Source organism: Scardinius erythrophthalmus (genome assembly GCF_964197995.2).
Source record: "Scardinius erythrophthalmus genome assembly, chromosome: 22".
NCBI classification, from domain to species: Eukaryota; Metazoa; Chordata; class Actinopteri; order Cypriniformes; family Leuciscidae; genus Scardinius; species Scardinius erythrophthalmus.
In genome coordinates this window covers 25,489,926-25,504,747 of record NC_138242.1, presented here as the reverse complement: position 1 = coordinate 25,504,747, position 14,822 = coordinate 25,489,926, and the positions used below count along the sequence as shown (strand labels likewise).

The window sequence follows — 14,822 nt, the reverse complement described above, 5'->3', positions numbered from 1 at the left end:
AGCATATAGTATAGAGTGCAATAGTCGGGTTCTGGAAGTACACAGTCATGGCTTTTAACCGTTTTATCCAAAACATTTTTTATATATCCCTATGGAAGAAATAAATGGAAAAATACATCCGGAACCAAAGCAGCTGAAAAAGGGGGCGGGAACTAAATGTACTCATTTAACGGTGTGAAGGTTGAGTGTGTGGCTGTGTCTGAAATCGCATACTTACTATTTTGTAGGCAAAAAACAGTACAAGACAAAAGAAGCATGCCTGAATTCACAATATTCACATAAGAGTAGGCAAAAATTACCTAGATGAACTACTACTTCTGGTGAGATTCTGAAGTGTGCATATAATGAACACTTTACTGTCCCATGAGGCCACGGGAGAAGATTTGTGAATGGCAGTGAAGCAATGCAACTGATGCTGAGAGATCACATGAGAACAACATGGCAAATGTAGTATGTCCAGATTACTTTCATACTACACACATTCATACTATATAGAACATACTTCGCACTCGCAAAGTGTGTGCTTATTCAAAATAAGTCCCTACTCAAGAGATTATGCGCTTTCAGACGCAGCATAAGAAGTGTCTAATATTTCACGCTTAATTTAAAAATGCATCATCCATTTGGTCTTGTTGTGAACATGCCTGTTGTTCAATTGGTCTTAAACTTACCAAGTTTTTTTTTTTTTTTATCCCATGGACAGTGGTTTAATATTTTCAAAGCAGAAAATCTCAAATCTCATGCAATGTCAAGAGCAACATGATTGATAATGAAAACCAATTAAACATTTGGAGTCCCAAAAATCAAACCTGGCGCAATGCATCTTGAGAATCTTAGATCTCAGAACTACAGTCTAAAGTACAATAAACAAATAACAGCTAATCTTCCGAGTCGAGCCAGCCCTGGTCACAGTCTTTCTTGTGTATTGTTTGTGTTTGTCTGAGCTTTGCTGTATTGACAGCACCATCTGTTGCTGTGCTGCTGGAAGATGAGCCGGCTGACTGATAGCGACTTTTAAATTTATTCCCCTTCACTTCAAAGGCACATGTTGTGCGTGCAAAACAATACCGGTACCATTAAACATCAGGATCCGACCTTTTGCAACCTTGAGCGCACAAACAACCCAGATTAATAACAATATTAGACATAAAAGTATATATAAACAACATAGCTATGGTCTTGAAATTGGGCAGCAGTTTCAATGAAGATGCCAGATGGCAGTATTATTTCCTTTTATTTTACTGTATTGCAAGAAAATCGGTTCCTAAAAAAATCAAATAAAAATTACAATAGATGATGATGGACTTCAGCCCAACAGGACTCAACAGCTGCAGTCTGCAATAAAATAGAAGGGAAAATATGTGAATAGTAATAAGATTTATGTGCGACAATGAATGAATTTTATTTTATGCTAAAGGACAGTGCTGAGGCAGAAAAACATTGCTTGACATTTGGAAGAATTCAGTTATTATTACCTATATATTTTTTGATAAAAGCAAGCAATTTAAATAACTCTTTTAAAAGGATATTTTAAAGGATATGAAGTAAAGATGGAGCTCCCGTAGGCTCATGACTGAGGTAATTTGATGCAACATCAACATCATCTTAAACAAATAGAAAAAAAATCAAGCTTAAAAATCTAGAAGCTCTAATAATAAACATTCAGTACATTTTCACCAACCCACTCCAACATACGGACAGCTTGAAAAATAAATACATATAGTGTTGATCTCAAAGTGATCCTTAACCCACCAGTTTAGTGTTTTTTCCCTCCTTTCTTTGAGTCAGCAGATTCCTGTTTAGGTTTTGCAGATCTGGCGAAGTGCTAAAGTTTAAGTTAAGGCATACCGTTATTTGACAGAAAAACATTTGTAATAATAAATCCTAGATGAACCTAGACAAAAACATAAATTCCAGCATGTCTAAAAACAGCTCAAGTGGATCTCTACATGACTCTTCATCTATACATGTCTGTCAGAGTGTTAATGCAGAGAACGGCTGAAAACAAAGGATACCACCACAAGAGGTCTGTCGTTGAGTATATATCCATTGGTTTCCTTTAAGGCCTTCTCCGCGCTTCTCTCGTTGGGGAGTTCGACGAATGCCTGACCTTTCATCCTCCCCTCTCTCATCAAAACAATACCAAACCTGACGGGAACAAGCACGCTTATACATCAGCACATGTTCATGAAGAACTCGCCTTTATTCATCGCTCCTGAGAACAATGTTTGCTTTTCAATGGCTTTGATAGTGATTTGAGGAGTTGAGGCCTCAGACAAGGGCCTGAGGCATTAGACAGTGGTGCTTACATGTTTCTCTCCTCCTCTGAAGAGATGTCGATATACCGGCCATAGATGAACTTCAGATCCTGCGGAAAAGATTAAGATGGGTTATATACCTGGTACTAAAGTGAGAATTATGAGCTGTCAGGCTGTTCTAGACACATGCTGATGAAGTGGTATGTGATCTTAAGAATTTGCTATATATAGAATACAAATATGTATATTTGGTGTATACTGTAATGATAAAGAGTAGTGATATTGGTAGCACTTTATTTTACAGTCCTGTTCCGCATATACATACTATGTACTTATTATAGTTATTACAATAACTGGGTAATAATCCATTCTATTATCCAGATGCTTACTTTTTCTTCAACTTGCTTTGCAATATTCTTAACGTAAAGCCTGCAGGTTGGTTCTCCGGGTTCGTAATTTTTAAACACAGACATTTTCTTTATCTCTGTAAATGTAAAAGAATCAATAACAAAATAAATCAATACAACAGACATACACAGTCATGTGAAAAGTAAATCTGAAACAAAGTCGTTAAAGGAATGACTGGCTGACTTAAAATAAATGCCTGCCAGTAATCACTAGCAAACATCTGAAACATACAAACAGTCATATGACGACAGCCTGGTGTGCTATCAAATATTAATTTCCTCTTTAAAGACTGACTGCATCTTTCTTGTGAACACTCGAAGCTAAATTCTTTAGTAGAGCTTCTCAATTCTATTTGATGTTCGGTGTACTACAAAAAAGAGAGTGTTTGCGTGCACAATTTGAGAGTATTTCACCGTCTCTGGAGAGTCTGCCTCTCTCTAGCTCTCTCCTAGAGATGAACTCCGAGGGGATGTCCTCATCTTCCTCCTTCTCTTCCTCCTGTCTGGGGACCTGAGCGCTTGGGTAGATCTTCCCGAACCCTTCTGAGGCTTCCTGAGCGGAAACCTCCTTCTCTGCCGTGTCTAGGAAGAAGTTGCATAAACATAATTAGAGCGAGTTTTGAACTGTCACGGTGCTCAATTTCAATCTGTTTGTGAAAGGCTGCCTGTTGCAGATTTCAATGATGACAAGTGAAAGGCGGCACCGAAGTCTTGTGTGAACAACACGCATCAAAATGACAAGCCTTTGACTCTTCAAAACAAACTAGAAAGCACAGGATTGTTTTCTTGTCATGCAGAAAAGCAGAATCAATACCTGTAATCAATAACAAAAGGCACGTAAATTCAGATAAAGTGGAAAATCCAAGCCAGAGGAAAAACAGGCGAGTGTATTAATCTCAGAGGGTGACACTGGTGTGTTTGCGGGGGGTCACGCTCCATGGGGTTTCCTTTCAGGTTCTTTCATAGCGCAGTTGGAGATGTCACCTGGCAGTTGGCAGTAAGCCGTAAGCAAAAGCGTATGAGGAATTATGGGAAGCAGCGAGGCTACACAAATCCTCTGGAAACTTGTCTGACAGATCTATAGTGCCTAAAGTGTACTAGAGCAGGAAGAGCTGATAAGTTCCCTCAGAGAGGTGGATTTCTTTGACGTTTCTCGTCATTTAAACATCAGTAGAAAGCAAGTATAATGAAAATAACTACCAGCCCTGTGCTAGTTTCTTTTATAAAGAGGGTTAGGAAAGCTCTTTGACTTTGAAAGGTTTTCATCTCCGTTTTTTGGTCATAGACATTAATGGAAAACAAACAGGAAGATAAAGTAAACAAAAGACCGGGAATCTCAATTTGAGAGCAGAGGGTGGCTTTTATTTGCTGTGTCTGCATGTGCCAACATTAAATAATTGCAAAGATGTATTCGCACCGAAAAGTTTAGTGTGCGTTTTATTTTGTTTACGAGTTCCATCATTCATGATTCCTGAATTAGGTTTGCACAACAATATATCAAAACAGAACTGATATCATAATAAGGCTTAGTGCGATTATCAAATTGCACAAGCTGCGATTTAATTAAGTAAATATATATATGCTACCGGTTCAGAGTGAACCACGTCATTTACACACGTGTAGTTCATGAAACAGTGTCTCAGAACAGCTTGGTTCAGTTACTGTGAATAAAGCTGTTCTGAGATGCTGTGAGCTGCATGCGTGTAAATGAACATACAGCGCCTTCACTCTGAAACTGCCAGCACATTTGTTTATTTGTTGGCTACCCGTCAAATTAAAAGCTTTAAGGTATGCAGTTGAACAAATTAAGAAGTAAATACTAGTACTGTTTTTTTATTAAATTCTATTAATTTATTTTTTATTTTAAAGTACAATTGTACTATTACAATATAATTATTTTGTTTTGATTTATTTAATAATAAATCACAATAAAATAATTATGTGTGAATGTGGCCTGTGAAAACTCAAGTGGAAAGAGATTTTTTTTTTTACTCTGTTAACTTTATGGCTTAAGTTAGATTTTGCAAAGAGTAAACGCAAGTACGTCTTGTTTTGTTCAAATAGTTCAGCCTTAAATAGATTTCGCACTTAAAAGTAATTATTTAGTCTGAGGAATTTATTTATTTATTTATTTATTTATTTATTTTATTTGTTTTCTATGCAGATGCACTCCCCAACAAAATCACCTAAATTATTCTAGAATTAATCATTCTTTCCAAATAGAGATATTCAAGTCATCTGGTCAAACTTCCTATACTTGTTCATATTGCAGAAAAACTAAATATTGCTATTTTTGACGATTTAATGAGTTTTCTTTCCAGTATCGTGCAGCCTATTCCCGAATAAAGTTTCAGGGTTATCCTGACACAGGGGAGGGTCTTGGCGCCTCATGGTGAGAGCAGCTCGGTCTGCTGACAGCCCGATACATTAAATCTTCTCTCCAGCTGAGTCACTATTCTCAGGGCTAATTGCTGTGTTAATTGAGCAGGTCCGCTCAGGATGGATGGGTGAACCTGGGGCGCATTCGGTGATGCAGGCGGATGGATAAATGAATGATGGGATAGAAGGAGTGGCGGGGGACCTGAAGCCTTACCTTCAGTCACATCTGCGAATTGCCGCTCTTGATTCTGTCCAGGCCCCTCGAGGATGGTGGACACCTCAGCCGATATATGGAACTCAATTTTCTTCTGTCCGAGCATCTGAGGTTGCTCGAACACGTCTGCTGGCTGCAGGGCTGGGCCTGAGGGTCTGAGAGATACAACATTGAGCTTTCAGCAAATCTCTTTGTATTATAAGGTGGTCTTTTGAAACTATAAGGCGTTGCTTAATTTTACTAATTATAAAGAAGCTTATGGTTGAGTGAAATTTAGATGACAGCTTACCCGTGGGAATCCGGTTTGGGAATAAACAGGAAGTCTTTTAGTTTGGGTTTCTTTCTCTTGGAAGAAGTCTTTGCTCTCAGCGGTCTTTTGCATGGCTGGTTAACAAGGCCCATCAGTCTGATCATCCTTTGTGGAACGCAGGGAGAAGAAGTGTGAAGCTATTAAACATGTATGGCTTTTGAAAGCAAGGCAAAATACAGCAATGAAACAAACAAACTGAACACTTTGCAGCTTTTAGCTGCTGCCATTCTGGAGGCTGACAATCTGTCATGAGAAAACATGCCAATGCTGATGATGCATAGTCAAAAATACTATCACATTTATTTTTAGGCATTTAGATTTTAGACATGTGGCAAGCACAATATTTGTTAGTAATCTGTCTGTCTGCAGGGAAAACGCCCATTAAGGCCAGAAAAATCTGGTTTGTTTATTATTGTTGATATTTTGATATTGAACATTTAATTGTACATGCTCATTTCTCATGTTTTTACATTTACGACTCTGGTTAAAATATAAATTTTAGCATTGAATAATACTGTTCAAAAGTTTAGGGTCAGTATGATTTTTAAATGTTTTTGAAAGAAGTCTCATAGTAAACGAGTAATAGTGTGGAAATGCTACAATTTAAAATAACTGTTTTCTTTTTTAAATATGTTTTAAAATGTAATTTATTTATGTGAAAAAGCTTAATTTTCAGCATCATTACTTGTCTGATATCTGATGTACTTGATGTTACTAGTCTTATGTGTCACATGATCCTTCAGAAATCATGATTTTCTGCTCAGGAAACATTTGTTATTATTATCACTGTTAAAAACAGTTGTGCTGCTTAAAATTTGGATCAACTGAATGCATCCTTGATGAAAAAAATCATACAGGTTTGCTATTAACATGTTCACAGTTTCTGAGAAACACTGTTGATATTTGAAATGAACCCAAACAAACACACCCCTCCCTTCTTTAAATCTCCCTCTTGCTCTCTCTCTCTCTCCTCCCCCATCATGAGTGTATAGACCCCCTACTGCTGATTGGCTGTGTGATGTAGTGCAGTGCTCGGTTCAATCCACTTTCTACAGCGTTTCTCAGAAATCGCTTACTGCTCCTTTAACTTTAACTAACTCTATAGCTACATAGCCCCGTTTGGAAACACTGAAGAACGCAACACATACATTGACACATTCAACATACTTTACTACTGATTTTCGAATTCAGTTCGGATACACTTCAGAACACAACTCGCTTGCATACACTGCGCTTCAGACATTATTTAGATTGCACGCATCTACTAATAATGTCAAACTACTTAAACAACTTGTAAATAAAATAGAAAGATGGAAAGCCAGCTACCTCTCTTTATCTTCCTCATCTCCACTCTCATACTCGGATTCTTCTTCACTGCCCGACGCCCCCTCCTCGTGCTCCGGGAGAGGAGGGTTCTGTGGGGGGAAGGGTGGGGGCATGGGCGGCAGTGGGCCTGGGGGCATCTCAAACTGAAACGGTGCAGATGAGTGGGTTACACCTTTGTGTAGCTCATCAATATTAGCATAGCACTTATATTGATGGGATTCAGTGAAACGCAAAGCATCAGGGATGAGGTTGACTTTGAATTCAGACTTCAATTTAAGATAAGATAGACATTCACAAAAGCGCATATACCAACTCACCATTGGCGGACGAGGCGTCACTGGGCCGAATGGGCTGGGGAGGTTCATCTTATTCATCAAGTGAAGAACCTGTGGAGGAACATGTTCATCTGATGAAAAAGTGAGTGTGTGTGTGTGTTGTATTCACACACCTGGTGCTGCATATTTCTTGGGCACAAACATTAATTGTGACCCTGGCTCCATATGTAACCCAGATTGCTGCATTGGAATATATTTAGGCTCAGTGATGGCTCTAAAACGGAGCTCTGAGCAACAGATTTAATGTGATTAAAACACCAGCCTGTTAGAAGAAAGCTAGCGCCACCAAAAGGCAGGCCAGATTATATCATGCTGTTTCACAAAGTGGTGCGGTGTAGCTTAAGGGAAAATGTTAAATACATCACTCATCCCTCCCACATGAGCGCGATATAAATACCATCAGAATAATTCCCTTCAAATATTGTGGTTTGATGTTTTAGGGACTGGACTTGATTCAGAGAAATCACATTAGTGCCACTCTGAGATCTGTGAGAACGTTTTCCTATCTTTTTGACCTGATATGACCTAAAAACCTGAAAGAGGGAGAGAGATGCTGGTACACAAGAGGTAATCATATAGATGTGCTTGTTTACACATTCCCAACAACAAAGACAGGGGAAAAAAATACTTTGTTGTCTCTACTCACTTGAACGTAGAACTTGGGTACACTCAAAAGTGTGTGTGAAATGTTTGTCAAAATTCCACTCGAAGGAGGAGGGTATAAATATTTCAGCGTTGGATTTGTTTGAAATTTCAACCTGCGGGAGGAAAGAAAAAAGCATACATGAAAAATTGCAAGTCGTTCCAGAAATGCTATGCTACCCATGACAAAATCCATGAACATAATGGTGAAGCATAAATATAAGAACAAGGAACAAATATTTGGCTTTGGTAAATGCCCACGCCTGCATTCAGGAACGGGTGAGCAGCTACCCTTAGTTAGCTACAGTTACAGCTACAAGTTACAAACAAAAAGTAACTCTTTTTTATTTTTTTTGTGGCCAACATTTTATAACTAGATTTTATATTTTATTATTTTTATGATTACAGAATTTACACACTCTAAGTAAGTTTGTACCATCATAACTTTTATTATACCAATACTCACCAATACTGAATATTATTACTGTAGTACCTAATTTAGGGCAGGCAATATTTAAAATATTCATAATGATTTTGCTGGTAATATAAAATTAAGCTTTTAATGTATTTAAGTCTCATAAAGTCGCCATTAAACTAATTTAGTGATCGTTGCCAGTATGAGAGCAGTAAGATTTTAGCAAGATAATTAATTATAATATTTGTAATAATTACAATTAAAAAATACCTAATTCCATTATGATTATTATTATTTATTAATAAGTTTGAAAATAAAAATAAAAATGTAAGTGTCTGCTATTAGATATAAATAAATAAATAAATGTTTTTATATTTGAATGTATATATATATAATATATATAAATGTATATATATATGAAGAGTTCAGATGCAAAAGCCTCTAAGTGCCATCTGAAATTTTCTTCTAGAATGATCATTTTGATCAAGCTCGTATATTTAAGTTCAGTAATTTCACGTAAATGGCAATGAAAATGACCTATTAATCGTCATTTAAATGAAATTACTGAACTTAAATATACAAGCTTGATCAAAATGATCATTCTAGAAGAAAATTTCAGATGGCATTTAGAGGCTTTTGTATCTGAACTCTTCATATATATACATATTATATTATTTATACATATATATTTATATTATATATATATATAAACATACACTGATGAGCCAAAACATTATGACCAGTCACAGGTGAGTCACAAGGGCCAAATTGTTATGGCAAGGCAACTGGGTCAGAGTATCTGTGAAACAGCAAGGCCTGTGGGTTGCTCCTGGTCAGCAGCAGTGGTGAGAATTTACCAACAGTGGTCTGAGGAGGGACAAAGGAGGGACAAACCACAAAGCGGCAACAGTGTGTTGGACGCCCATGGCTCATCGATGCACGAGGGCAACGAAGGCTGTCATGTCTGGTCCGAGTCAACATAAGGTCTACTGTGGCAGAAGTCACATAAAATTTTAGTAATAGTTATGGGAGGAATGTGTCACAACACACAGTGCATCACACTCTGCTGCGTAGCCGTAGACTAATCCTATGTGCCTATGATGGCCCCTGTCCACCTTCGAAAGTGCCTACAATGGACACGTAAGGGTCTTAACTGGACCTTGGAGCAGTGGAAGAAGGTCGCCTGAACCGTTTTCTTTTACATTAAGTGGACGGCCATGTACATGAGCACGGTTTACCAGGGGAAGTGATGGCACCAGGATGCACTGTATAACGACGGCAAGCCGGTGGAGGGAGTGTGATGATCTGATGATCTGTTCTGCTGGGAAACCCTGGGTACGGCCATTCATGTGGATGTAAATTTGGCACGTGCCACCTCCCTAAACATTGTTGTAGACCAGGTACACCCCTTCATGACAATGGTGGTCTCTGGTGGAAGTGGCCTCTTTCAGCAGGATAATGCACCCTGCCACACTGCACACATTGTTCAGGAATGGTTTGAGGAACATGATGAAGAGCCCTGGCCCCCAAATTCCCCTGATCTCAATCCAATTGAGCATCTGTGGGGTTTGTTGGACCAACAAGTTCAATCCACAGCAGCTCCAGCTTGCAACCTACTGGACTTGAAGAATCTGCTGCTAACGTCTTGGTGCTAGATACCACAGAACACGTTCTTGGGTCTTGTAGAGTCCATGGCTCAGCGGGTAAGCGCTGTTTTGGCAGCACGTAGAGGACCAACAGCATATTAGGCAGGTGGTCATAATGTTTTGGCTCATCTGTGTGTATGTATATATATATATATATATATACCCACAACTCCAAGATCCAACTTTGTAACGGACTTTCCCTCACAAGCCAAATGCTTTGAATGTCAAGACTCTTTCAAGTTGAATTTGATTGCATGTTCTATCATGGAAACGGTCTGCACCTCATTCAGAGCATCACAGCACTGAAAAACACTTTTCAAGCCACCCTGTTCTGTGCACGAGCTGCTCTGGTGGAATTAAATAAATAAAAATCTGTCACAGCTCCGCTCGTTAAGTGAGGGTGAAGTGCAGGCTCCTTGTGCAAAATTATATCTTAGCCCACGGTCTCTTTATCAAAGGCCACCTGGTGCCACCACATGGCAAGAGCAGACGGGCTGTCACCGCAGAACAGACACTCTGAGACATGGGCCTGTAATTGGACATGAGACGGATGGTGACAACCACTCGCCAACTTCCTCTCTCCCTCTTTCTCTATTCGCTATGGGCACTTCCTACAGGATTACCAGGGCCTGAACTACTGACACCAGGTAAGGGATGTCAGCCGAGAGCGTTAGCCTGTCTCAAATCTCCAGTGACATCATAAACACAGTGACACAGTGAGATCGCAAATGTGAGAGGAAGTCAATGTGCTGATGAAACAAACACAGACGCACGTGTACACCTACCCCAGACTGGGAGCAATGCTGTTGTCCATCATAGGAACATTGTGTTGTTGTTGTTGTTGTTGTTTTTCTTTCTTCTCCTTTTCAGCTTTAGCACCAGCACCACTGAAACAGAAGGAAAACTATTATGGGGGGCGTTTTATTATAAATATAAGCAGTGTTGCGAGTAAGGCATTACAAGTAACGCAAGTTAAAAAATCAGATTATTTTAAGTAACTAGTGAAGTAACACTACTTTTACATTTACAACAAAATATCTGAATCACTTTTTCAAATAAGTAACACGAGTTACTTTGTTTTCCCATTTATTGACTGACACCTCTCCTGTCCCCATGTTAAGAGAAATTGGAAGTAAGTGCAGAGGCGTTGTGTGCACTGTGTGAACATGATGGTTATTATAGATCTACTAAATGTGAGCATGTATTTATCTCTATGCATCTCATTTGCATAAAAACAGATTCAGTATTCCTCAAAATGATTAAAGCAGTGAAATGCAAAATCAGAATACGCAAACCTGCAATAATTAAATGTAAATAAAACAAATATACTTTATGCATTTAATCTCACTTAATGAATCAATGTTTTTGCTGCTGACATTCAATGATCCAATTCAAGCATACCAATCAGTAAAAATGGCTTTAGATAAACATCACATTTGTGTTTTATTTTTTTGTCTTTCCTATTTTTCTGCAACCCAGAATGGTAGCAGTTTGTCAGGCATGAATTTTCATTTCATTCAGTCTGATTTTCTGAAAATAGAACTTTTAGTTTTTATTATTATTATTACAAAACAAACAAACAAGCCCAGCCCAGGTGAGAAAAAAAGTCATGCTACAGTATAAAAAGTAACACAATTATTTACTTTATTAGGGAGTAATGAAATATTGTGATGTATATGACTTTTCCCCAACACTGAATATAAGGGTGTTTCTTCAAATATGGACTATTTTTGATCATGTGAACTTGTAGAAAATAAACTATCTTAAAACATATTTGTCATAAAAACTACTACTTTAACTTGTCTACTAACGATGTTCAGCAGTGTGTGTACATGCATTATGGGAAAATTGTAATTTTTCCTGAAATATCATGAAAATTTCCAAATCCTTTCTAATTATGAATTGTGTTTAATATGATTAGGCTATGTGTTGGAAATTATATTTTTAACATTTTTAAAATAAAATAGCAGACTATTGTGTCTTTCTAAGGCTAATTTCATAGCTATAATTTTATGTATTCTTAGATCCTATAAATATTTTCACTATTTTTTGGCATAAAAAAAAAGATTGATTAGAAATGACACACAACAAAAATATTTGTTTTAACCTATATTTACCTAATTTTTTTCTTCACACAATACAATTCTCATTTTACATCAAATAAACTGACAATTTTGTCGAAAATTTTAATAAAACTATATTGGCAAAATTGTTGGTCAGAAATTAAATGTTGTGTAGTTTTGTAAACAATGTATATAATCTTTGTGAATATTATCAATGTTTTTAAAATATGTAAGTCAATTGAGTTTTTCCTGAGACAAGGATCATGCAAATCTATTCAAAAAAGGAATTTGAAAAGTAGCCAAATAAATGATTTAAATTTCCAAGAGAGTTTTAATGTGAACTAGCCTACATATAACTAAATTAAATATGCTTGTTTGAATCAACCCCTGTCACGTAAAAGTGCCCATATTTGAAGAAACATCCATAAACACAATAATGATAAAATATAGAAATGGACAGTTAACCAATCAGAGACATGTTTGGACAATGTGTATTAGAGGAGAGAAGGAATAGGAATAGCTGAAAGTCTATTGTTATGATTGATTTTGCCATTTACCTGTTAGACACAGGTGGGTCTTTCAAAACACTGACATTGTCTTGATCTTTAGCAAACTCAACCACTAGTGTGTGACCAAGGATTCTCAGCTGATGAAGTCTGTTTAGCGCCTGTGGGTGGAGAAAAGCAATTTGGATTACTAACATGTCGAAGCCATCTCTTAAACCACAAGAGGAGCATGTGTATTTTAATTTTACCTTAGAGGCTGAGGTCTGACTGCTGAAAGTTGCAAATGCCATATGCTTCTGCAGACGACAATACAATCAGGTCAGCTGTATTTATTCAATGCATCCTTTACCCACAGCAATTTGCAACTTTTGTACTTCCAAATCTTACGACTTACTAGTGGTCCCTTCTCTGACAGCGCTCTTACGGAGGAGGCACCAAAATATTTCAGAAGATCCTCTTTCTCATCTCTGTTGAGTTCTCTGGGCAGATGCCGTACGATGAGGGTTTTGCTTTTCTTTGTTTGAACGTCGGCCTCGTCCGTCTCTGCCATGATTCTACATTCAAAGAAAAACAATTAAGTCCATTAGTAAATTTCTTAGTTCATGATGCAAATGGCATGTGCGTCTTTAAAGCGAGCAGAGGGTAAAAAAGCATGTTTTCATTGTAGTTTAGTGAGCCAAAACAAAGACTTGCTGAATTATAAAAGTTACAAGTCACCTTAATTTTGATTTCATGTCCACAGCTTTCCCTTACATTGGACATCAAATTAGCCTAATGTTTTTAACATCAATATAAATGCAATAATGTGCATAATACATTTAACCAAATGAATGTTCCCAATCTAAAATAAATAATAATAAATGTTTGCTACAAATTTGACCAATAAATATATTTTTTTTTCTTGAAAAGCCATTATTTTGTGGCAATTATGCTAATTTCCCTCACCACATGCCAATACTGCAACAGCAATACATACTGTATATATTTCAATCCTGCCCAGACTCATTAAAAATAGCTGGACTGTATAAAATCTCAACATTATAATATAAAAAAATAAGTATCATTATTTTTTTGCATTGGAATAATAATAATAACATGTTTTCACATTAAAGGGATAGTTCACCCAAAAATAAAAATTCTGTCATCATTTACTCTCCCTCAAGTTGTTCCAAACCTGTATGATTTCCTTTCTTCTGCTAAACACAAAAGAAGATATTTTACAGAAGGTTGGTAATTAAACAGTTGCTGGTCCCCATTGACATCCATAGTATTTTTATTTATTTTTTCTACTATGGAAGTCAATGGGGTCCATCAGTCGACTTTCTTCAAAATATCTTCTTTTGTGTTCAGCAGAAGAAAGAAAGTCATACAGGTTTGGAACAACTTGAGGGAGAGTAAATGCTGACAGAATTTTCATTTTTGGGTGAACTATGTTTCCCTTTAACGAGAACTTGCGAGGGACATAAATAAATACTGTTCATAAAATAATTGGCTTCAAACTGGATTCATCTAGACAGTTATTACCTTCATTATTATATATTATTAGTATATTAAGTACATCTAAAAATTAAATAGAATGCATGGGTTAATGCATTTTAGTTATTTTCAATACTATGACAGAGCAAACTTTCTGCATAATCCTGCAGCGTGTCTTTCCGGAACTGAAGCTAAGCATCTATTGTTGTTCAGGGGGAATGAAGTCCTGGAAACACAGTATCTGCACAGGCTAAAGAGGACTATTCTTATATCTGACCCTTATCAAAGACTGAAGGACACGTTGAATTTGCATTCAAGGAGTAACAGGCTTAAGATTTTGTTCGTAAGTAACGTTAAACAGTTAAAAAATTTGCAAAAGCAAGTTGAGAGGTTTTGTTGTGAAGCGAGCCTGACAAAACATTAGCAGCAACAGAAAAAACGAGTACAGATAAACGACCGTTTATGGTTGAAATAAAAATTAATAAATAAAGCATTGCGCTTCTAAAGAAATATAGAGCACCATAAAGATCGTAAATGACACAGTCAAGGGTTAAGAGCGAGAGATATGAGACACACATACCCGGTTCAAATTCACCCTCTTCCGCACTAAGTTTGTGGGCGTGTCTAGTGAGGTCAAGGAAATCGGATACCTGATTGGTTGTTTGCGGGCCATTTCCTTCACTGATTGGTGCGCAATGGACATCAATCACAAACGGTCAACTTCCAGAAAATTCTTCTCTCTTTTTTTGGCCAGGAGATGGCACTGCTGATAACGGAATTAATCAGGATCAGCATTTTAGTCAGCATGTATTCAGTAAAGAGGTGCTTAACATTCAGAAAGTGTT

At 37.2% G+C, this 14,822-nt stretch overlaps 1 protein-coding gene across 2 annotated transcripts; it reads right to left on the bottom strand.

The window, feature by feature from the left end:
* Nucleotides 1-690: 690 nt before the first annotated feature.
* On the bottom strand, nucleotides 691-14,603 carry rnpc3 (RNA-binding region (RNP1, RRM) containing 3). Of its 2 annotated transcripts, none has more exons than XM_081353202.1 (16): nucleotides 14,558-14,598; nucleotides 12,896-13,055; nucleotides 12,750-12,797; nucleotides 12,553-12,662; nucleotides 10,718-10,819; nucleotides 7,876-7,987; nucleotides 7,212-7,280; nucleotides 6,895-7,037; nucleotides 5,548-5,673; nucleotides 5,259-5,413; nucleotides 3,080-3,247; nucleotides 2,648-2,742; nucleotides 2,310-2,368; nucleotides 2,016-2,148; nucleotides 1,753-1,825; nucleotides 691-1,604 (listed from the first exon to the last, which is right to left on the bottom strand). In XM_081353202.1, the coding sequence occupies exons 2-15, from the start codon at nucleotides 13,049-13,051 to the stop codon at nucleotides 1,757-1,759; spliced, it is 1,545 nt and encodes a 514-aa protein (XP_081209328.1). In that variant the 5' UTR covers nucleotides 13,052-13,055; nucleotides 14,558-14,598; the 3' UTR covers nucleotides 691-1,604; nucleotides 1,753-1,756. The 2 variants fall into 2 exon arrangements, with proteins under 2 accessions (XP_081209328.1, XP_081209329.1); XM_081353203.1 differs by having other exon boundaries at nucleotides 692-1,335; nucleotides 14,558-14,603.
* Nucleotides 14,604-14,822: the final 219 nt, after the last annotated feature.

What these genes read in the sequence shown, in the direction of transcription:
- rnpc3 (XM_081353203.1), bottom strand. Translation starts at nt 13,051, where the DNA reads ATGGCAGAGACGGACGAGGCCGACGTTCAAACAAAGAAAAGCAAAACC. An exon ending in ATTCGCAGATGTGACTGAAG is followed by an intron (nt 3,248 to 5,258) that starts GTAAGGCTTCAG and finishes ACTTCTTCCTAG; the next exon opens with ACACGGCAGAGAAGGAGGTT. An exon ending in CAAAGCAAGTTGAAGAAAAA is followed by an intron (nt 2,369 to 2,647) that starts GTAAGCATCTGG and finishes TCTTTTCCGCAG; the next exon opens with GATCTGAAGTTCATCTATGG.